This window comes from Trichoderma ghanense (genome assembly GCF_004382785.1).
Source record: "Trichoderma ghanense strain CCMA-1212 chromosome Unknown scaffold_1, whole genome shotgun sequence".
Lineage (NCBI taxonomy): Eukaryota > Fungi > Ascomycota > Sordariomycetes > Hypocreales > Hypocreaceae > Trichoderma > Trichoderma ghanense.
Window position 1 is genome coordinate 2,571,381 of NW_027395664.1, and position 22,257 is coordinate 2,593,637.

The following is a 22,257-nucleotide window of genomic DNA, read 5'->3' on the forward strand; positions in this document are numbered from 1 at the left end:
CCTCATTTACTGCCATGAGTGACTTATTGTCCCTTTGCAACTGTCGTGATGCACCTTCTTCTGATCAGCAGTTGTGGTTCTTGGAAAGAGCCAATGCCCTGCCAACCAGCAGTTAATCGCTCCTGACGCTTCCATCACTATGCCTGCTATACTTACCTACCTTACCTAGTACCTTGAGGTACCTACCTACCTTAGAACAACTTAATATTCCCTTTAGCAGTTCAACTCGTTTCCATCTCGATTCTTCTCGCTACACTGCCCATGTTCTTTCTGTCCGTATTATTCTATTCCAGTTTTTGCACCTCGTCATGCCTGGCTATTAGTCCTCGACATTGCTTTGATCTTTGGCGCATTGGAGCCTGTTTTGCATCTTCTTTTTGGGCTTCTCATTCTATCCAGTTCACGTTCCACCTTGATTCAAAATGGCTCCCCACGATTCAGCTGCCAGTCCCAGTGGCTCTGCCTCGAGCTCTCGGCGTTCAAGCTGGGCTGCTCTCATGCAGGAGTATGAAGATGCCATCGAGTATCGAAGCGACGACGCCAGATCTGACGGCGACGGCGACGCTGAAGTGGTGGCCAAAATGGCCCAGCTCGATATCGAAGCGACTGATACTCCTCCTTCCACTGTCAAAAAGTCCGATATAGAGCTTCAAACAATTGGCGAAAGTACCTCTGTGGCTGCCGCTGTCCCGGCGCCTCAGATTACCATTGATGACAGCAACGCTCTCGTGACAGACGTGGAATGCCCAGAGCAGCTCAGATCCGAAGGGCCATTCCACAAATGGATGCGGACGATACATCGTCGAGCACGGCATCGGCCCACGCTCTCGAATGAAGATATCAATTCTCTGCGGTCACCTTCTGACAATGACATCCCCAGCCGGGCATCTCCATGGAAAAGGACGCATCATCGACACTCGTCCTCGGGGTCTTCTTTTGCCTTTGTTGCAGCGGTTCGAAGTGCTGGTGCCAGTCTCGTCAGTGTCAGTGCAGTGGCACGATCACGAAGGACCACGGTGCGCTCCCAAGCCTTCTCAACGACGGAGCGTAGCAGCAGAGCATCCATCTCGGGTCCTCGTGCTTCGGAGGACAGCGGCTTCTTGGATCACCAACCCCTAGCCGACTTGGCCGCCATCGAGAGATCGCTGCAACGGAGAAAGGTGCTGGAGGAGCTGATCAGTACAGAAGAAGGGTACATTGGTGACGTACGCTTTCTCATGAATGTAAGTCGAGGTGATTTCGCGTCCATGAGGCATCATTCGTCTAACCGCTCGTCAAGGTATATGTCACGATTCTGGCTGCTTTGCCTTCCATTTGCGTCGGATTGCGATCATCAATCAACCAGAACTTGACAGAGATTGTCAAGTTACACGAGGAGCTCTTGGGTGGACTACATCGGGTAGTTCCACACTCGGAATACACGCAAGCTGACTTGACGCCCTCGTTGTCACTTTTGCCAAATCCCGATGGCCTTCATACCCACAGGCGATGGTCTAGCCTCGGCGCCATACCGGAGCAAAATGTGAAAGCGAGGTGGCTTTTGAAAGCCCCAGGCATGCTGTCAGATCCGCAAGTCGCTGCCGAGGTCTCCAAAGTCTTTGCAAAGAAGGTATTTGTTTGCCATACCGCTCGAGTGCCTTTATATGTAATAAATCTAACAGACCTTGGCTCGTACCCAGATCAGTCGGTTCTTTATATACGAAGAATATGGAGCCACATACGAGATGATGATTAAAGACATTGCTTCAGCCCAGGAAGCCATGCCAGACTGGGAGACTTATCAAAAAGGACTCGAAGCTCTGGCACTGGCCCTGGGCTCTGCCAAGGGTAGCGAAGAAGGGACAAAGAAGGCTCTCACGATCAATGACCTCCTCGTCAAGGTACCCTTCTGCGGACTACGCTTGTTCCCGGCATGGGCTAACGCACATGGTAGCCTATTCAGAGAATCTGCAAATACCCCCTCTTGTTCTGCGAACTCTTGAAGTGCACCCCAATATCAGACTGCCCAAATTCGCACATGGAAATTGACAACACTCTGACAAGACTCCGCGAAGCAACCACGGAAATCAACCGGGCATCAAATGATGATCAAATCAGAGTCACGCTCGAAAAGACGTGGATACTGCAAGATCGACTCGTGTTTCCAGACAGGGTGTTCTTTGCCAAATATTCATAGCATTGCCCAGTTACCGAAGCTAACGCTCGACCTAGAAACTCGATGCCATTTCTAAACGACAAATACGGTCATTCGGCCACATTCGCCTCTGTGGAACGCTTCACGTATGCTAGCAGACAGACGACGGAGTCGACGGGCAATACTTCATTTGTCTCCTGTATCGAGACGTTCTTTGCCTTGCCTCTGCAGGCAAGGTCGACCCGATATACACCATCATGGCGTGCATCAACATTGACGGAATCAGGATCGAAGACGTAGACAATGGACGAGGTAAGACGAACAGGCGTCTACAGTCTTCCATGAGCGAAGAGTACTAACAATCGGTAGGGCTGCAATGTCACACCGCACCCTTTTCCTGGAAACTAGTATTTGAATGCGATCATCAACTATACGAAATCATCATGACAGCCTGCACCCCAAAAGAAGAGACAGAGTGGAAGACACGATTGACCCGTCCGGTGACCGAAGGCCAAGAGGAGAAGTCGCCGGACATGTTTAGTACTCTTCATATGGATATCAAGAGCCTGGGGACTGTTTTTGGAAAGCAAGGTGAGCAATGCTTATATCGACATGCATCTTGTTTCCGCAACCTGACGCAGACTCAAGGCACGCTCGCGCGGCGGATATCGATTCAACGGGCAACTACTGTTGGAGGCGCCAAATCTCCTCTATGCCAAGTCATCTTGAAGAATACCAACGGCTTGCGAGACCACGGCGGCAATGTACCTACGGCTTCGACCATCAAGCGTTCTCAGTCTCTTCTGACAACCACAACCCGGATCCCGGTGCTTGCGCCGCCCAGGGGTGAGAGAGCCCGGCTAGAAGCGCTTCTCTCCGACGTGTGGACGAGAGAAATACTCCCGTTTCCCGGAATGCCGATGAAGTTTCGAAGCGAAAATATGGTTCGTAGCTCGGCATCTACGGTCATGAGGAAACTCAGTGTGGCCAGCTTTGCCAGTTCATTTGCAAAGAAGTCAACCGCTTCCGCTCAGAGAGCTCAATCCATCGAGACCATTGCCCTGGAAACGATCAAACGCCGGGGTATGCGAACCCCAATGGACTCGGTTCTGAGGGATGATGCATGCATGGACGACGAAGCAGGCAGAAAGGTCAAGCGACAGCGGACGGCCAAGGAGCATGCAGCTGTCCAAGCACCCGTTCATAGCTCGAGAGATGGTTCCGGGAGCCTCCGACGCCGAGGAGCGCGGGTGAATGCATCCCCAAAGCAAGATGCCGTCAGCGACATGCACTCTTTTCCCTCACGCGCAGCATCTGCAAACATACTACTGCCGTCAGATTCCACGAGCTCCCGGACCATGACATCTTTGCCCGAGAACCTGGATAGGACGAGAAAGGCGTCAGCAGAAAAATCCCGAAGCTTTGGCCGCTGGGCCAGGATTGGTGTGGGGAGCAACGAGGGTACTGGCAGCTTCAGGAAGCTGTTTTCAATTGGCAAATAACTGTAGCAGCGGTGATAATCTTATGCGTGGAGGCCCCGGGCATGTTGGATGCATCACTTGGAAATGGGGACCGCAGGATTGCGGGTGGGTAAGTCATCATCCCATTCTAGACCGAGTATAACGATAGGGATCTGTTTGGAGTTTTGTAGAATTAGATGGAGCATGTCTACAGGGACTCCGGAGGAGGCGGAGCATTGATTATTCAATCTGCAATAAGCACAGAGGTCGCTGCAATAGACGCACGCATTTGGTGCTATCGCGGATTGATGGCGTTGGTTGTACTTGAACGTATGTAATAGCACCACGGCAGCCGGTAGGTATGCATGTCTGGGCGACCAAGGTAATCGCTTACCTACTGAGCTAAAGTATCCTTGCCAGTTGGGAACAGCACATGCGTAGAAGACGGAAGAAGCAATTGACAGGCAGCGAACAAGCTGAACAGCTCATGAGGCTCGTCGGATTCAATTGTTCCTGGATCGCCAGCTAGGAGGACGATCCACCGTGAAGCATGGAAACGGGGGGAGCCTTACGTATTGGCCGTCTCGCCAAGTACCGGATACAGTCGTGATGAGGTCATCATGTACCCGTTGCGCTGCTTTTTGTGGAGGTTGCAGTGAATCTGGTACGGTCGGAATGGGGAAAGAACGACCTGGTTACTCGCTGCAGGTGCGCGCAGAGGTACACATTCCGCACGCCACGATGACGTAGTTGGCAGTTGACAGCTCCCCTCCTCACAGAGACAAGGAAAGAGCAGCTTCTTCTACCTTCTTTTAAGAACTGCTGCTCGTCCCAACTTCTGCCTCTTTCTTTCCTCCAATCTCATAACCTTTCTCAACTCTCTACAAGCATACCATCATCCATCCACCTTAACACGCCAATCCTCAATCTTCTTCTTTCTACTTTCACAAATTACCACACAATCGTTCTAAAGCTCAGCGTCACGCGACCGCTCCATCCGCCTACACCAAACAGCTAAACAAGCAACACCCCTCCGTCTCACAACCTCAATCCACAGCCAAAATGACTCGAGGAGAAGCTATCAAGTCCAAGGTCCACTACAAGGGAAAGGCGGACGACTTCCTTGTCTTTGTGGACGATGTCGACGAGTACAGGACGTGGCTGAAGGATAAGAGCGTCCCGTTGGCTCACTTCATCTCTGCCTTCAAGGTGTTCGTGACGCACAGGTATGTATAGGCTTGGGGTTCTATCTGTTTGAATGCATCGATATGGCTCGAGCTGCTCGGCCATCTTACTGCCGCTCCTAATTTTGGAAACGGTGGCGATGGATGCGTTGGGGCGGGGGACAGGCGTTGAGCGCTTAGCCAACCGCGATGTGTTGCGCAATGCTGCCAAGGAAACATGAACGCCGGCGGCTAACAAGCATTCCTTCACAGGCAAGGTGCTCAGGGAACCTATGACACGGCATCCAAGCAGTCCCTCTCGGCCGAATTTGACACCGACAAGACGGACGACGTGATTCCGATCATCCTGGAGAAGGGCACGTTGCAAACTATGGAGGTTAGTCTTTTCCATCCGCCACGTTCCCCTTGACTGTTCCGAAGACGGAGAGATACTGACAGCGTTGTGAGCAGATGCCCGAACGGCAAGGTCCTACCAACGATACCATGGACTCGATGAGGACAAAATAGGCGTGTTGTAGGTGTCCTAGGTGTCGTGTTGAGCGATCATGCAGGCCCAGGCTCAGGGCCAGGGCTCAGAGTCCGGCGAAGGGTCATAGTGCCTGCATGGAGGCTCTTCTTACGTATTGTGGAGATTTCATGACACGGGAATAATAAAGCGGTTAAATTCTAAAGACATGCCTGACTCCTGTGTGCTTTGTGGATTCGTGATTCGTAGCGATACTGTTCATCGACACATCTTGTGGTTCGAGTGCATGATGCCATCAACTTGGCCCTGAGGCAAGACGGACCTGGTCCGCCCTGTTGCTGTGAGGCTGGTCAAAGCCTCACGTGCCTCGAGAATTATCCCCATGGCTTACGCCTCAACGTCCACGGGAGCCGGAAAAGACGCAATCAACAAGCACGGCACGCCACAAAAAGAATTGGAGACTGTATGAGATTCGTGAGGCATCTTGTAGCAAGTTTGATTTGGCCGACCTGGGGCTCGTAACCGCCTGACTGCTTGATCTGAGTCTTGACTGGAATTAATTCCTTCGCCTATTGCTCCCATGTTCCTTTCCATCCTTGACCCTCGTGGGTATTGTGCGGGCTTTCGTTAAGTTTAGTGTACATGCAGGATTGATCCTGAATCCCTGGCTTGTCTCTCTTGTGTTGCTTTGCTCATTGTATGAATTGTTTTTCTGTTCCCCTCGCCTTTTCTGGCCTACCGTGTGAAGTTTCCACTGGCTTCTTCTTCCTCTCCCCCCTTTCCCGGAATCAGACCTTGCCGCCTGAGTTGGGTGTTCGGGGAGGTAGAGTCCATGGCTGTGCGCAGATAATCTAGCAGAAGGGTCAGCTTCCCAAGAGATGCAGAAACGGGGGAATGGAGAAAGAAACGTACCTCGCCTTCACTGTAAGCCCAGAAGTAGGCGCCCATCCCGATGAGATAGTAGATGCCCGGGTTCGTCGACTGGTACATGAGCAGGCAGGCGAGGGCGGTGAGGGGCAGCATGGCGAGGCGGAACTCGATGGAGCGGTGGATGCTGGTGCCGGCGATGAGGGGCAGGGGCCACTCGAGGGCGAGCATGAGGAGGCCGAAGACGAGGTTGATGGTCTGGAGGATGGGGGCGGGCTTGACGGCGGCGTCGAGGGACTTTGTGAGGAAGTCCCAGAAGATCTTGGGCCAGATGTAGCCCTCGATGGCGGCGCCGATTTGGTCTGTTTTTTGGGGGGGGTTTGTGTTAGTCATTTTGGAGGATGATGGGGGAGGGGGGGAGTGAAGTGAGAGAGGCAGGAGACTTTGACTTACAGGTTGCGGCTGTGAGCATGATGAGACGAGCCCAGTGGTTCTTGATGAGCTTGCCCATTGTTGCGGTTTGGTGGAGTAGAAAGATGTGTTGATATATGGCTTCCTTGTTCTGGTCTTGTCGTAAGGCGTGATAAGTCGAAACCTTCCCAGATGTCGGCCTTCTTTTCCCTTCTCGAAGATGGTATCCTCAAAACCCGTCGAAGAACCACCAAGATCGCTTTCCAAATCGGATCAACCGAATATCCTCCAGAAAAAAAGATAAGGAAATAAGAGAGAATGAAACAAGTTTGATTAAAAAGGCGTCGAAAAAGCAGGTACCGGACCTGTAATACGAAAGAAGAAGAAGAAAAGGAAAAGAGACACCGAGCAGGCTAGCAGCTGGTGAACCCGTAGAATGGAAAACGAAAGTTGACGAAGGGAAGAACAAGAGGTCGAGAAGGAGGGACAGAGAGCCGACGGAGGGCGCTCTAATCTATATTGGCCCCAAACGCGGCCGGGCCCTTTTGGGGCAATGCCGGCTGTGGTCTCGTCTGGCGCCAAAGGGACAAAAACCGGTTTGAGTGTTGTCAGGGCCGGGAGCTAAACGGTAGCTAGATCGTGCTCTGCCTCAGCTTTGGGCGATCTCGTGTCTGGCTGGGATTCAGAGCGGCCGTGCAAGCAGGCATGGGCGTCCGGGCAGAAACATGGAACGACGATGCCCTCTGATGAAATCGTCCCAGGCTCGTGGGCGAGAGGAGCAAGGGCCGGATAGATCGATATCCGTTTCGAGCAGGGGGGGGCCCGGGTAGACCTGAGGCACAAGCCTGACGAGCGAAAGAAGCTTGGTGTGTACTCTGGAGATATCCGGTCTTGTCCAGAGAGAAGAGGGGGGCTTGATGTTGAGCAGGTTTTGAGTTTCACGTTGCTGGACCAAGCGTAGTCACTCCGCGAAGCTCGTTTGCAGTGGCGGTACAAAGAAGTAGGTAGTAGCAGGTGAGGCGGTTTGAGGTGGGAGAGGTCCGTGGTAGCGTAGCAGTGGTTTCGTTTGAAAAGAGGTTCGTTGGTCTCGTACGGGGGGGGCTTCGAACAGGGGACAAGCTGGGAAAAGCAGAAACAAAAGAGGAGGTCTTTGTAAAAGCAGATTAAACGCTGAGGAGAGAGGGAGGGGGTATCACGAAGGAGGTTGTTCTGAAGCAGTGGGAGCAAGAGAAATGTGGAAGCGGGAGGGGGGAGGGTTTTGAGAGCTGCAAGTAGCACAAGGACGGTTTACCATATGGACGAAGAGATGGGGGTGTTGAGAGGTTCAAGGTTTAGCGGCGGTACCTGGCGCGCGGCCGTGGCTTGCGCCTGCGAGAAAAGTACCTCATCCATAATTGCCTTTCCGATTTGCTGCTGCTTCTTCTCGTGCCGCCCATGATGGTCACGCAAAAACGGCGCCGTGTCTCTGGCTCATGTGAGTGTTGAGCGGTGGTGTTTCTCTCATGCGGAATCGAATCACAGCGGCGATTGGTGCGTCGTCGGCGGTTACAGAGGCGGCGCCGGCCAATCAGGGCGCATGCCGCTGCTCCTGCGCGTCGGGGGAACAGGGGGCGGCGGCTCCACCGGGTTGCAGGTGGTCGTGGGCGCTGTTCAGGGACCCCATGCCCTGTAAGGAGCTGCTACCGAGGGGGGTACCGGGTGGTGGTGGTGATGATACATGGGAAACGACTCTGTTATTGCAGGTTATGCCTCTGGTGGCCAAGTACAGGTTGAGTAGCCTTGGCCGACGACCCTGGTTCTTCTCAAAACCCGCCTGAAGTCCGATGGCTGCCAATGCGGTACCACTGTAGCGACTTTGGAAGCACCTCCGCTGCAAGCGACAGTCTCGGCATCAGGGAAGCTCGGAGGCCTGTTCTGGAAAGGTGCTGTCTCTCTTTTTACTTTTTCTTTTTCTTTTTCTTCTTTTGCAGCTCCGGAACACTCTAGATCCGGTAACTTGTTGGTCCGCATGCCTTGCAGCCGTTTACGCGGGCTACATGTACATACATGTAGCTGCACGTCAGCAAGCACCTACACGCAGGTACCTCACCTACCTGCAGATAAACTTTGACAAAGGCCTTCAATCCTTGATATCGCAACTCAATTCTTCCTCTCTCATATAACCTCACGAAGAAACCAAAGTAGAATGTAGGAAGACGCTTTTTTTTTTTTTTTTTCAACACAGCCTCTTTTTCGTGACATCTCTAACCGACGCGACACCCTCGCAGTCTCACCTGGCAAATTGTGAGGCACGCCACGAACATGTGAAGCACGCCGCGTTTGGCCTGTTTCGCCCCCGCCTGCCCCTGCGCGAAACTCGCCCAAGGCAACTAGCCACGGGAGCTGCCCAAACCACGATGCCCATGTTTCCAGTCACTTTGCTCAATCAATCTCACTTCCCCTCATCTTGCTCATCAATCAGGAAACATGCACAAACTTTAATGTCTGAGAAACGAAGACGAGAAGACAATGACGAAAGACGCTGTCAAAATAACCAACCACTCGCTGAACAGCTACCTCAACCTGAGCTAGGTAGGTACCTTAGCTCCAAGAGTGACAGGGTATCTCAAAAATAGAAGTGCGGGTCAACAACTCGATGCCAGTCACTCACTTCTTTGCCTTTTTTTAATTTTCAGCCTAGTCTCTCCTTCCGGCATCAGTCATCGGTTTCCGTGGGGGGCCTCTTGGAGATCTCGCTGTTGGGTCGACTCTCGTTCCCGTCTGTCATGCTTGTTGCTTGATGTATCATCGTTCCCTGCTTGCCACGATGGGGGGACCAGGCGATGCGACGGTGTGTTTGTTCGCTTGTTGGTTGGATCTTGCATCGTCATGTTTCGCATGAGTTCTACATATAATGCAATAGTCTTCCTCGTAGGAATCTAGAAACTGTTTCTGTCATTTGCTTTCGTTGTCTTCGGATCCAGTAAGACCATCAATCACCCCCTCTTGCTGATGTTGACTGCATCACCCGTCACCTCTGCTCGTCACATCAAATCACTCGACATTAGCATCATTGGAGCCCAGTTGGATATCCCCTCACCGGGCCGAAATATTACACCGCCTGAAAGGCACTTTCACTTTCCATTGACAAGAGCGAACTGTATCTCATGGACCGCGGCATGCCAAAGATGACTGACAGATGATAATCACAATGCTCGGCCACTTGACAATCAGAGTTGCCCTCTTCAGCCGCAGGGCGGCTCTACACCAACGCTGATTGGCTCCCCTCCTGTAGCTCCAGCCGACGCCCAGCCAACCACGGCCGCCATCACCGATATATCGCCAGAATTGCCCAATTATTGCAGGCTTCAAGGTTCTTGTCCTGCCTTGACCGCCACGCCGAACTAAATTTCATCCGATTTTTGTGTCTCTTCACGTGGACCCGGAGACCACGGCCATGGCTATGGAATCGGTGACGGTTCATTTCATGGCGCGGTGACGAAATAATGGTCCGGGACTAAGGTAACCATGTGAATGACCAGACATCAGACGATGTGACTCGATACCCGGTTCCGGGGACTCTCTGTCTTCGTGCGGGTTGAGCAGTGCGCAAGCGCCCACTGTTCCAAGACGGCAATGACGGTCTGATCGGGCACCGTTGGGAAAAGGAAGAAATGAAAGAACAAAAGAAACAATTTCACTGCAACATCGCCTCTCTACCAACGCTCTGTGCCGCGCCGTCATTGAGCGCCGCATCTCGACTCCAGACACCCAGCCGGCGACTGCTCTCATACCCATGCGTAAAGAAGGCAATCAATCTGCCGCCCTGCGCATCGCCAAGCAGATCGCGAATCCTTCTCTGCCCATCGGCACTAAAGACCAGCCGTGCTAAGCTTGCCAATCCTGCCGAGAGATCCGTCACGACGTCCACATGTTCGCGAGGGAGCGGCTGCCCGTGCACGCAGCGGGATACGAGATCGCGCAGCTGCTCCGCGCGTGCGGCTTCTTCGTCGGCTCGGGAGATGGAGATGTTGGCTGCGTTTGCGAATTGGCGGCGTAGGGCGTCTAGGCGGGAGACCAGCTCTGATGCTGATGAGGTGGGGATGATGGGCATGGAGGATATGCCGTGCGCCATGATGCTGGGCTTTGATGTTAGGAACGAACACTTCATGTTGCGCAGAGGACCTGCGGATAAGGATATGCCTGTGATCGGTCTCTTACCTCATCTGTAGGCCGACCAGCGAGTCAACGCAACCGCCCTTTTCCATGAGGAGGATAATGGCCACATTCTTGCCGCCGTCGAGCATGGAAAGCCTTTCGATTCTGGCCTTGGCCGTCGCTGTCTTGGCTTCTTCGGACGAGAGCAGCAGCACCTTGAAAGAGCCGCCAGGGCGAGACTTGTCCTGCGGTGGGAGGGTGAAGGAGACGTCATAGCCGTCGAGCCGCGTCTCTGTTGAGCGCCCGGTGTCAGTCTTTGCTTCTTGGAAATGGTCCGTCTATGTGAGCCTCTTGACCTGCCTCTCCAGCCTGAAGAAGTGGTTCGTGACAGAGCCGGGACCACTGCCGCCCAGTCCTTACGCCGCCTCAGCGATGAGCAAAACATGGCGGCGACAGGTTCGACAACGCAGGTTTCTTGGTTTGGAAGTTGAAACGTTTCTTCATATAAAGCTTGAGCTACAGGGCACTGGCATTGCCTGTGACAAATCCCGTGTTTGGACGTGCAAGTCGGTCCAATGGACTGGTTGGCAATCAATGTGGACAGACCTGCACGGGCAAACCTGGGACCCGTCACCAGCGATGCCAGAAACCCGCGTGACGAAGTACCTCATGGTACTCATGAAGAAGTCTATATAGTAGTACCTAACCTTATCTGTCCCCAAAACAGTCAGAAGCCACTTTGCTCCTTCTCGAGACTATCTTCAGACCCTTTCCCATTGATCACTCTTTTCGATCCCTCAATATTTACTCCAAACGATCTATATGCTGTGCAAAAGAAACAAAGGAATATAATCTTCTTTGCGGTAGTGAGCGGAGTATGGAAAGTCTCATGGATGGCTGCCTGTCTTGAGTCCCGCTTGCGTCGCAGTTGGCTGTGCGATATCCAATCTCGCCCTTCTTCTCGAGTCAAGCATGCTATCCATGAGCGCCTCGGCTTCGTGGGCTTGCCACGTCGTATCTGGTGAGTCACGCTGCCAGCGTCGGTAGTTATCCAGCGGTCAAGGTCGTAATGACTGCTGGGCAGACAGTACGCAAGTCGCCTATGCATTGGCTTGCAATGACGGGAATAGCGGCTGCTTCGTCTTCGGATCCTTCAACGACCTGAGCGCCTCCTCGAGCGATTCGAATCGCTGCCGCTGCCTCTCCTCGGCCGCGGCAAGCTCCTCCTCCTTCTTCTGAAGCTCCTCGAACCTCCTGTTAAGCTCGTCTATCCGCTCCTTGTTGGCATCGGGCTTCTGCGACGACTTGTAGTACTCGTAAATGATCAATGCGCCCGCCACGCCGAGTATAAACGTGTCGCCGGCAACATCCGCAAACAGGTCCACCGCCTTGTTCTCGGGCAACGGCCGGAATTTGCGCCTCCATACGCTCTGCAGCGTGAACCTGGGGTAGCTGGGCTGCTGGGACTCTCCTTTCCTCTTGGACTTGAGCTCCTCCCGCTTGACCTGCTCCTCCGTCTTGACTGTCGGCGCTTCCGCCTGCTCTTTTGCTCGCCGCTCGGCTTCGGGGTCTCGGAGGAGGGCGACGGACAGCTTCATGTTGAGCTGGTGGATGGCCTGGCCGTATTTGGCGGCGAGGGCCCGGAAGCGCGGGTGTTCATGGGCTTGGGCCTTGATGCGGTTCTAGAGGGGGGGAGCCATGAGGGGTCAGTATCGGAAGACAGTCGCAGGGCATCTCGACGGGAGATTAGCTCAATTGAACGTACCGCGCCATATTTGGAGACGTGCCGCACAAAGAGAGAGGCGAGCTTGAACAGGGGGAGGGGCACCATGGTGATGTTCGCGGGGGGTGGTTTGTCTGCGGGGTTGGTGTCTGGTCCCTGTCCAATTCGATGTGTCTCGGCGTCTTGTGACTTTTTGTCGGCTACTTCATTGTTGGCTTTATCGTGAGTTCGTGATTGCCGGAGCTGCGCATGTGAGAGGCTCTCGTGGAGGCCTTGCGGGAAGAGCTACAGGTCCTTGCCTTGGCTTGATCTGGACGGCCATCGGCGTGGATTTGCCCATCTGAGCCGGAGCCCGCGATTATTCCGGTGCCCACCGGCGCTGGCCCCCCAATCTCGAGCTTGGAACGCCTTACGGAGGCATTCTGCTAAGGTAGTACCTAAGCTGTTGCCAGCTCATACAGACCGGGTGTGTATTTTCTACCCCACGAGGCTCATCAATTGCAGATTCGAGACACTTCAGAGCTGTTTACTACACTGTTCTGGATATTGCGTGTTGCTAATCGACGAATGTCTCGTGCTGCCCTTTTCCCTTTGGAACATGAATTGGGCGTCAAATGCCTGACAGGTACCTACTCGTATGTATGGAGTGGCAGCCCAGAGCTGCAGCGGGCACAGCTACAGTGGCGGCCAGCCACCAACGTCCACTAAAGCCCTCCCTCGCAGCGCCTCCAAAGCGGCAGCCATCTGGCCGCTATGGGGATCTTCAGGCGCTCAGCCCAATGGGCGCAGCCGATTCGGCCAAGCCCAAGGGCGGTGTTGACCCGCCCAGAGGCCAATGCTGTTGCCAGCAGCAACCAGCTCCCACAACGTACACAAATCACAACATGAACATGGGGCCGACGACAGCTGGAACTTGCCAGGGCTTGTTGTGTGCTGTTTTCCGTGGCTGCCACTGACTGGTCGTTGCCGTCACTGCGCTGCCCTCACCTTCTCTTGCATCGTCAGCCTCGACCTTCTTTCAGCAGTTATTTGCAGAGCGCCGCCTTGCGAGTCGGGTGCTGTGAAGCCATTCGCAACAAGAGGCCTGCGCCGCGTCACGATTCGTTTCGCATGCCGTGCGTGACCTGGAGCATCCTGTGAGTTTGGTCGCTTTTTCTTCCCTTCCCTTGTCACAAGCATTCCTTGCCTTATTTTTTTTTTTTTTTTTTTTTGATGCGGCCTACGCCACAGTCGAGACAGCCTCAGCCATGTTTTGCTTTTTTCGGTCATTTCCCTGCCGCATTGCTGGGCCTCGGGCGCACGCGAGGCTCTGCAGCGCAACTCTCTTGAAGAAAACACAAAAGATCCAAAGTGACTCCTCTTCTAACCGCGTTCATTTCCTTTCTTTTACTTCTTAGGCTCGTCACGGCACGATCCCCAGGCAGCTGTTGATTCCCACAGCTTGCCCAGGCCCTCCGTCGCCGCGTGATCTCGACCAGCTCCGTCGCCCAACCGGCCGCTCGTCTGCCGCCATGGCTCACAGGCTGGTCGCCAGGGGCGCCCTCGACATGGAGGCTTTGTCCCCTAGGGATGTCAACGCCCAGCGAATGCCCAAGGCCGCGGAGACCAAGACGACCAAGACCGCCGCCCAGCTGAAAGCCGCCAAGGACAAGGAGCACCCGCCCCCTCCGCCGCCAGAGGTCGTCGAGCCGAGCAGCACAGATCGTCCCGAGGGCGCCGTGTACCATGTCGGGAAGCTGTTGGGGAAGGGAGGGTTCGCGATCTGCTACAGCGGCCAGCTGCAGCCGAGCAGGCAAAAGTTTGCTCTCAAGATCGTCAAGAGCCAGATGCCCTCCAAGATGGAACAAAAGGTTGGTGCCGCTCAGACTTTTGGGGGTTGGGTCTCGACATGCGCTCACCATTTGGCAGTTTCAAACCGAATTACAAATCCATTCCAAGATGCGGCACAGGAACATTGTCCAGTTCTTCCGGGCGTTTTCGTTTGTCAACTGCACCTTCTTGGTGCTCGAGCTCTGTCCCAACGGCTCCCTCATGGACATGGTGAAGCGACGAAAGGGCCTCACCGAGCCCGAGGTTCGGTTCTACGCCGTCCAGATATCCGGCGCCATCAAGTACATGCACAGCAAGGGTATCATTCATCGAGATCTGAAAATGGGCAACATCTTCTTGGACTCACAGATGAACGCCAAGATTGGCGACTTTGGACTTGCTGCGTTGGTGGTCACGGGCAGGGATATGCAGACCATTCGACGAACGACGCTTTGCGGCACGCCAAACTACATTGCTCCAGAAATTCTCGAAAAGGGAAAGAAAGGCCATGACCACATGGTGGATATCTGGAGCTTGGGAATCATCATGTGAGGGCTATCTGAGCATCTTGGCTCCCCCCCGTTGCTAATCGAGAGCCATAGGTTCGCCATGTTCACTTCGAAGCCGCCGTTCCAGTCCTCGACGACAGACGAAATCTATCGACGTGCCAGGGAGCGAGACTACGAGTGGCCAAGTGCAGAGGTGTCCCAGAAATATATTAGCCAGGAGGCTAAGGACCTGGTGGCCACCATGCTGGAGGATGCAGATCAGCGACCCGATCCCGATGCCATTGTCCAGCATCCCTTCTTCACTGCGGGCTATATGCCGTCGTCTGCGGAAATCACGTCCAAGCTGCGAGAAGTGCCCCCTGACGCCGACGAGTACTACGCCTCCCGCCTGAGCGGCCTTGCCATGGCTCAATCTCTCCGTAACCTCGAGGACCAGTGTCGGGAGTGCGGCGTTGGGCCCTGGGCTGCGGAAAAGAGGACGCACACTCAGATCTGGAAGGAGATGGCTGCTGAGGAGAAAGCTGGCCTGACTCCAGTCATCCCCCTTTCGGATGGCGTCGTCTATCGACCGTTTGATGACTGGCTTAGAGAGCAGCACCAAATCCGCGCAAAGTACGCAGCCTCCGTTTCTTCACGGTCAACGTCGAGCGAGGGACAGGAAGACTCGACCACCGGCTCGCAAAAGATGCCTCCTCCCACGGGCCTCCTGCGCCAGCCACCCCAGAGCTTTGCGGCTCAGCAAAGAACTCAAGGTCGACCTGCCACTTCCGCCTCTACGAGAACTCGATCCGCTCCCGAGACCGCCCTTTCAGCCTCGCAAAGCACCAGAGTCCGACCACGTCAAGAGCGTCTAGAGTCGGCTACTCGCGAAACGCCATCTTCCTCGAGGGAAGCTCTTGACTCCACTGCTGCTGCCTCCACCACCTCCTCCACCACCGCCAGAGCCATGCGCGTGTCAGCGAGGACTCAGCCATCAGGGACTCGATCTGCACCAAGTGTGCCACTTGCAGAGAGAGCGGGAGCCGTCTCGTCGTCTGCGCCACTTCACAAGAGACGAAACTCGGAGTCTATTCGATCAGCCACTCTGTTCAGCCCATCCGAGTCGCCTACGGAAATGGAGGGAACGAAGCCTGACGAGATCCTCGAGCGATTGCGCGGACTCCAGGCAGAGCTTGAGCGAGCTCTGAACGCCCGTACCATGGCCATTATCTCTGCGAAAACGGTTCCTCCGCCACACCCTCACATCGTCGTCAAGTGGGTGGACTACACTAACAAGTTTGGCCTCGGCTACATCTTGAACGACGGCAGCGTGGGATGTATCCTACGTGACATTCCCACCACCGAGGGCAGCAAAACAGCTCTACTTCCTCCGGCTGGCGTTTTCATTCGTGGCGCGGAGAAGCATATCCTTCGTCGGCAAGACGAATCGTACCAAGACCGCCATCAACCAGTACCCATGATGGAGCCCATCAAATTCTTTGAAAACAACGGCGAGGCTGGCCTTTCACAGGTCACAATCTCCCCCCACCAGTTTCGCGTGTCCATCAACGAGGATGGAACGGCCGGCAAGATGGCACCCGGCAAAGACGTCTTTCAACATCGGAAGAGAGAGCGGATCATCCTGTGGAAGAAATTTGCTAATTATATGATTGCTTACGGCCGGGATGAGATACCGGCCCAAGAAGACGAGGAGGAGAGCACAATGTCCCCAGGACAAAGGGGCACACCCGCGGAGCTCGTGACCTTTTATCAGAGGTTCGGAGATGTCGGGTGCTGGGTGTTTTGCGACGGACACCTCCAGGTAGGACGGCCACTGAGAAACACCCTCGGCGACGTTTGACGAAATGCTAACAGATTCATGTGTGTAGTTCAACTTCCCTGATCACACCAAGATTGTTCTTGACGCAACAGGGACGTGGTGCCACTTCTGGCACCTCCCTCAGGAGGCGGCGGAGAGGCTCGCCAGCACGGGCTCGATAGGTGCCACCGCGCTGGACGACCGCGCCACGCTTTCGTATCCCTTGCAGACTCTGCTCAACTTCCAGACGAAATCGTCGGCGCGAGCTTCGACTACGGCATCGAGGAGGCGCCCCGAGATTGACCCGGAGATCCAGGGCATCCCTGCAGCGAATGACTTCCGCCGAAAGGTCGAGTTCATCAAGAACGTCGTCAAGGAGTGGGTTGCCAACGGCGGCCTCGGCAACAGCTCGATGGAGAGGGAATCGCGCCTGAGGTGGACCGGATACCGAGAGACGGTTCACGCAACGGCCCCCCAGAAGCACGTCTGGGTCACTATCGGTGCCCGTTGGGGCGACCAGCGCATATCAACGCTTGTCGACCCATGCAAACCCTGGGAGCTGGGCGAAGAGGTGGAGAATTCAAAGAAATGAATATACCGCGGCGACTGGGGTTTATGAAGCAGGCTGGGGCAATGGATTGATCCCTTGGTAATTTTTTTTTTTTTCCTGTTGGAAACCCATCATCATCATCATCGAGGGAGGTTCAGAGAGAGGGAAGGAGAGAGCAAGGCCGTTATGAATAAAACATCGTCTCCAGTATCCAGGAGGCCTCGTTGGCCTCGATTCGCCTTCTCTTCTCTCTATTACCTCTTCATGAGCATAAGCCGGCATTCAACGGCGTCGACGGACTTGGTCTATTGAGGGTCTCTTCCCTTTTTTTTTTGGCTTTTTGTTGATTTGGAGGAGAAAATGCTGGCGTTAAGGGGGGCGGTTGGAAGGATAAGAGGGTTGGTTCAGTGTCGTTGGTAGAGCTAGCATAGCTTCTTCGTTTTACGTTTTCTACTCGGAATGGATAAAACAAGACTTGGTGTATGGTTCTGTGGGCAGCAGAGAAGTGGAAGAAGAGGATAACGTGATATTGGGTAGGTAAAATACTATTACTACCCACCGAGCTACCTACGTATCTTAAAGAGAAAAAAAGGGGGGGACACAAGCATTATTCTGCAGTTATACACCTTTCTCCTCATCCAATGTTAAAAACGAGTAGTTACATGACGACAATTGAAACACCAACCGGCATCGTGAGAACTGGATAAAACAAAACAAATGACCTAATGTACAAGACAGAAACTCGTCAACTCATCCATCAAAACGAGTCACATTACAGTCGGTCAAAATCACCGCCTTCTTCAGATAGAAAGTAAAAAAAAAAAAAAAAAAGAAAAAAAGATACAAAACTGGATGCCATTCATATCATCTCCTGTCCCCATTCTAGTCATATTACCTCCTCTAAGTGAGTGATTTCCGCCAATTCGTAAAAGCCATCAGTCATTCCCCTCCATCAGAAGGTTTGACGCAAGGAATAAGAAGAAAACGGTAAAAGGTGAAAGAAGTACAAAATAGGATACAGACGACAAAATGAGCTCACTCTGAATCATATGCGCAGGTGAACAAGATTGTGCTGTACTAAATACGCGTATGTTGCCGTATGTGTTCCATTTTTCCAAGAGATTAACATAAAATAGTGAAAAGGTGGTACAAGATTATTAGGTTATCACATCATCATATGCCATGACGGGTTCACTCACGCGTCGGAGAGATACTCCTCGCTGTGGTGCCCAGGGGGGGGCATGGCCCAGCTGTTGGTGCTGCCACCAACAACATTCTCCCTCGATCCCCAGTAGCCGCTCTTTGCTCGCTTTTCGCGCTCAAACTCGGCCCATCTCTTCATCGTGATCTTGCTGCTGTCAAACTCGCCCTTGCTCTCGTCGTGGCCGCCCTTGCCCTTGTCGCCATCCGTCTTGCGGGTTTCACCCCAAGAGAAGTCGTCAAACTTCCAGAAGGCGTAGGCCGGCAGGACAAAGTTCCACACGGGGAGAGACACGAGGTAGATGAACATCCAGACGACATAAGACCACGAGTGCGCGGTGACGATGATGAGAACACCGGGAAGACCGAGAATGAGACCCAGGAGCACAAGCGGGATGATTTGCGGTGGCTGGTGGATGATCGATGTGATGACTGTAAGATCGCGTCAGGTCAGCTGCTGCAATGTCTACCATTTCGGGGAATACGGTCTCATAGACTTCAGGTGATACTTACCGACATAGAAGGTGAAGGCGATGGCTGCCGGAAGCACAAGCGTACCAATGAGTTCGACGAAAACGACAAACTGCATACTGAAACAGAACGTGCCACAGAGATCGCGGACCAGGACCAGTTCCATCAGGTTGTGAATGGTCGAGTTGATCCAGCGACGCCGCTGAGAGAGCAGAACCATGAACTCGTCTGGGACCGTAGTCTTGCAGACAGCCTGGGGAACAAAGACCTGCTTTCTCTTGGGGAAGGTTCGCAACATGAGCGTGGTCAGATAGCGATCCTCGCCGAGAAGATACAGGTTCTTCTCATGAAGAGTCTCAACCACGTTCTCAGAATAGTGCTCCACAATGTCGGGGTTGGCCAGAATGGGCACCCAGTAGTTTTGTCCTCCCTTTGGCGCCTTGATGCGGTACATGCAGAAACAGCCGGGCAAGCAGGTGACACCACCAAAGACAGACTCGAACGATTTAGCGAGATGGTGAGAGATGAAGTACTCAAAGACCTGAATGGCCGACACCCAACTGGCTCGTTTGTTGGCGATCTTGGTCTCGCCACAGAGGCCCATGATATCCGGATCCTTAACCATGGCAGACACCATGTGCGTCAAACTGTCGGGGAAAACCTTTGTATCGGCGTCTACCATGAGAATGATTTCGTAATAGTCGGGAGAGATACCCGTGACCTTCCACAACCCGTTGAACATTTCGTACTCCAGCTCCGTCATTCGCTCGTCGAACATGACCTTTTGGAGAAATGACATGAGGATAATCTGACTGTCACGCTTGCCTCGGTTGCCGGGCTTGGATGCCTTCTCCTCGTCAGGGGTACCACACTTGACAACGGTGATCATGGGCACGCGCTGCTGCTTGTCGGCTGGAATTCGCGACGATGACCCATAGTCATAGAAGCCGCAGTATACCTTGGCCATGTTGTGTCGTTTCGATCCGCTCGCTACGGCGACGTACGAGTAAGGCTTCACAAGCTCGCGGGGAATAGACAGATCCTTCATCATGCTCAAGCAGACATCCGGAGTAGACACAGTTTCGCCCGCACCCTTGATGATACCGTCACAAATGACGACAATGACCTTGTGGCTGTTGGGGTAATCCGTCGTGGCAATAGAGTCCAGAGTGGTCCGGATACCTTCCGCACCCTCAGAGTAGGCCGTGACCAGACACATGGTGTGCGCAAGAGGGAAGCCGAAGGGCATCCAGTCAGAAGGAGGCTGGGGCACCACGGCTTCGTGGATGAAGCCAGCTGGACCAGGGCCTTCAGAAATGGGGCCAGAGCCATACGGGTCGGATCGCAGGAAGCTCGCGCGGCTGTCGTTGCTCTGCTTATACATGGGTGTTGGCGGATACAGAGTGCTGGAGCCGCCTTGACTGGCCATCGTAGTGGGAATACGGCGGGACGAGGAGCTTCGATCGGGACCGTATACTCCAGAGAATCGAGAGGTGGTGGGGAGGAAAGAAGATGTTCGTTTGCTCCTTTCCGAGGTCACGACAGTGCTGCCATCGCCGGGGAGCCTGACGGGAGCGCGGTAAATGTCCTCTGACCAGTCTTCAATCTGGCGATTACGCTTCCTTCGGTCAGAGCTCTGCGACGTCTTGGCGGCAGCATAGTTGCGGCTGATGAACCATTGGAAGATAAGAGCCAGAGCAAATCGGGCTCCGACGACAGAGAGAATCAGGATCAGGGCGCAGTAGAGGACGACCTTGGAGGCAATGCAGCCAACAGTCTCCGTGTCGATGGAGCCAACCTTGATGATGTCCTGGAAGCACTGCATATTCTTCTTGTCGGCCGAGGACTGGAACATTCGCGTCACATCGCGACCACGGATCGCCTTGTTCACGTCGGAAGTTGTATCTCGCAGTTCCTTGAAGCGGTCAGGGATCTGGACCTGGCTTTCATTGAACCAGTTGAGCAGGTTGAGATCCAGAACGCTGCCGGAGTAAGCAATGAGGTTGCGGGAGCTGTTCTTGATGTCATCCCATGTGAAATACACATCAGCCGTGCCGCGGAGGTCGACGTAGAAGGCATTTCGAGCATTGGCCGAGGTGTGGCATGCATAACCAAGGTAGTAAGGAATAGTCAAGTTGGGCTCCGAGGATCCGTCTTGCTTGAAGGTTGTGCACGGGAAATACCAAGCCAGGTCACCAGAGGGGTCAGTCGGAACGTCGGAGCCTTCGGCGAGGGTGATGAGACCCTTGCAGTTACCATTGACGTTCTGGAAGAGAAAGCTGCCGTCCTCGCCGGAGTGCTTCTGGGGAAGGTCGAACAAGACGTTGGCGCCGAGGCCGTCCTGCCTCAAGGGAATACCCTCGGCGACGGGATGGTGAGAGTTGGACAAATCGTAGGCCACGCCGTGGAAAATCATGTAGCCGCCAGAGACCTCGTTCACGCGTAAACGGACTGGAGGAGCGCTGCAAACCGCAGCGGTGAAGCCGAAAGTCAGGAAGCCGACAATGGCCATGATGGCCAGGATGATGCTGATCAGTCCCATCTTTTCTCTCCACGCCCGACGCTGGGCTCTCGTCGGTTTGCAGCATCCGAGGATAAAATCAGGACACCAGAAAGTCACAATGGCGCAGTAGACATTCCAGAAGCTGGGCGGCCGTAGCTCTTCGATAGGCTTGCTCTTGCGCTTTGAGGATCGTCTGCTGTTCTCCTTTGTGATCTTGCCAGATTTGCGGCGCTGCGAGGTCTTGACAGCGGCGCCGGACTTTTCGTGGTCGCCGCTGGCGGTGCGGCTGCGGGACGGGCGCGGAGTCTCGTCGGTGATGCTTTCACTATTGACCGATCGCTCAGTCGATCCAGCCAAGTTTTCCAACAGCGGGTCGTTTCCCGTTGACGAGGGCAAAACGTTCATGTTGGCAGCATGGCGATGATAGTGGTAGTTTCTGTGGTCCCTGTCGATGCGGTTCCTTTCCGGCCTGATGAGACTCCTCTTGCGGGTGAAGGTAGGGTCGGGAGTCCTCGACGAGGCATGTGGCTCCGTGGGTGACAGAGGCATACTCTCTGTATTCACATTAGAGTTCGAAATGGTCTCTGCGTACGAGGAGACGGATTTCCCACGAGAATGCTGACCGGGACCTGACGACTCGTACGTGCCGGTTTCGATGTCCATGGGTCGCGCGCGTCGCGATGCCGGCGGGTTTCGATAGCTGGTTCGGCGGTCGTAGCTGGGGCTCGCCCCGGGCCTCTCAGGCAGAGACATGGCTCTTATAAAAAGGATGTCAGTTACGAAGCGTCCGGTTGCTGCAGCAGGGTGGCCGTTGGAAACAGCATTCCAGAGCGACACACAGGCAAAGGACCGCCCTTGCGCTGCAGGCGACGAAGCAGTGGTCGAAGCCGAGGGAACAAGAAGGGAAAAGGGAACAAACAGTCACAGGAGGGAGACGCTCGGCCTGCCACTGTGCTGCTCTGCTTCCCTGTTGATTAAAGCCCGCAGCGATGAGGGTGAAGGGGAGAGCAGCAGTGAAGCGACGACGGGCAGAGG

General features: G+C 54.2%; 7 protein-coding genes across 7 annotated transcripts; 3 read left to right on the plus strand and 4 right to left on the minus strand.

The window, feature by feature from the left end:
- Window positions 1–441: 441 nt before the first annotated feature.
- On the plus strand, window positions 442–3,636 carry CCMA1212_002247 (uncharacterized protein; the record flags this gene model as incomplete). The annotated part of the gene is given in 8 exon segments (XM_073699636.1): window positions 442–1,223; window positions 1,280–1,609; window positions 1,680–1,880; window positions 1,934–2,152; window positions 2,212–2,280; window positions 2,293–2,446; window positions 2,504–2,725; window positions 2,783–3,636. 8 exon segments carry the CDS (start codon window positions 498–500, stop codon window positions 3,634–3,636), a joined length of 2,775 nt encoding a protein of 924 aa, XP_073562411.1. The 5' UTR covers window positions 442–497.
- Window positions 3,637–4,656: 1,020 nt separating this feature from the next.
- Window positions 4,657–5,285, plus strand: CCMA1212_002248 (uncharacterized protein; the record flags this gene model as incomplete). Its single annotated transcript, XM_073699637.1, has 3 exons — window positions 4,657–4,820; window positions 5,031–5,154; window positions 5,229–5,285. 3 exons carry the CDS (start codon window positions 4,657–4,659, stop codon window positions 5,283–5,285), a joined length of 345 nt encoding a protein of 114 aa, XP_073562402.1.
- A 747-nt stretch (window positions 5,286–6,032) lies between these two features.
- Window positions 6,033–6,622, minus strand: CCMA1212_002249 (uncharacterized protein; the record flags this gene model as incomplete). The annotated part of the gene is made up of 3 exons (XM_073699638.1): window positions 6,033–6,095; window positions 6,157–6,473; window positions 6,565–6,622. The coding sequence occupies 3 exons, from the start codon at window positions 6,620–6,622 to the stop codon at window positions 6,033–6,035; spliced, it is 438 nt and encodes a 145-aa protein (XP_073562403.1).
- Window positions 6,623–10,198: 3,576 nt separating this feature from the next.
- Window positions 10,199–11,104, minus strand: CCMA1212_002250 (uncharacterized protein; the record flags this gene model as incomplete). Its single annotated transcript, XM_073699639.1, has 3 exons — window positions 10,199–10,640; window positions 10,723–10,951; window positions 11,080–11,104. 3 exons carry the CDS (start codon window positions 11,102–11,104, stop codon window positions 10,199–10,201), a joined length of 696 nt encoding a protein of 231 aa, XP_073561893.1.
- Window positions 11,105–11,759: 655 nt separating this feature from the next.
- Window positions 11,760–12,704, minus strand: CCMA1212_002251 (uncharacterized protein; the record flags this gene model as incomplete). Its single annotated transcript, XM_073699640.1, has 3 exons — window positions 11,760–12,341; window positions 12,425–12,667; window positions 12,699–12,704. 3 exons carry the CDS (start codon window positions 12,702–12,704, stop codon window positions 11,760–11,762), a joined length of 831 nt encoding a protein of 276 aa, XP_073561892.1.
- Window positions 12,705–13,893: 1,189 nt separating this feature from the next.
- Window positions 13,894–17,090, plus strand: CCMA1212_002252 (Cell cycle serine/threonine-protein kinase CDC5/MSD2; the record flags this gene model as incomplete). Its single annotated transcript, XM_073699641.1, has 4 exons — window positions 13,894–14,232; window positions 14,291–14,739; window positions 14,794–16,501; window positions 16,569–17,090. 4 exons carry the CDS (start codon window positions 13,894–13,896, stop codon window positions 17,088–17,090), a joined length of 3,018 nt encoding a protein of 1,005 aa, XP_073561891.1.
- Window positions 17,091–18,243: 1,153 nt separating this feature from the next.
- Window positions 18,244–21,975, minus strand: CCMA1212_002253 (uncharacterized protein; the record flags this gene model as incomplete). The annotated part of the gene is made up of 2 exons (XM_073699642.1): window positions 18,244–18,680; window positions 18,762–21,975. The coding sequence occupies 2 exons, from the start codon at window positions 21,973–21,975 to the stop codon at window positions 18,244–18,246; spliced, it is 3,651 nt and encodes a 1,216-aa protein (XP_073561890.1).
- Between the last annotated feature and the right edge of the window lie 282 nt (window positions 21,976–22,257).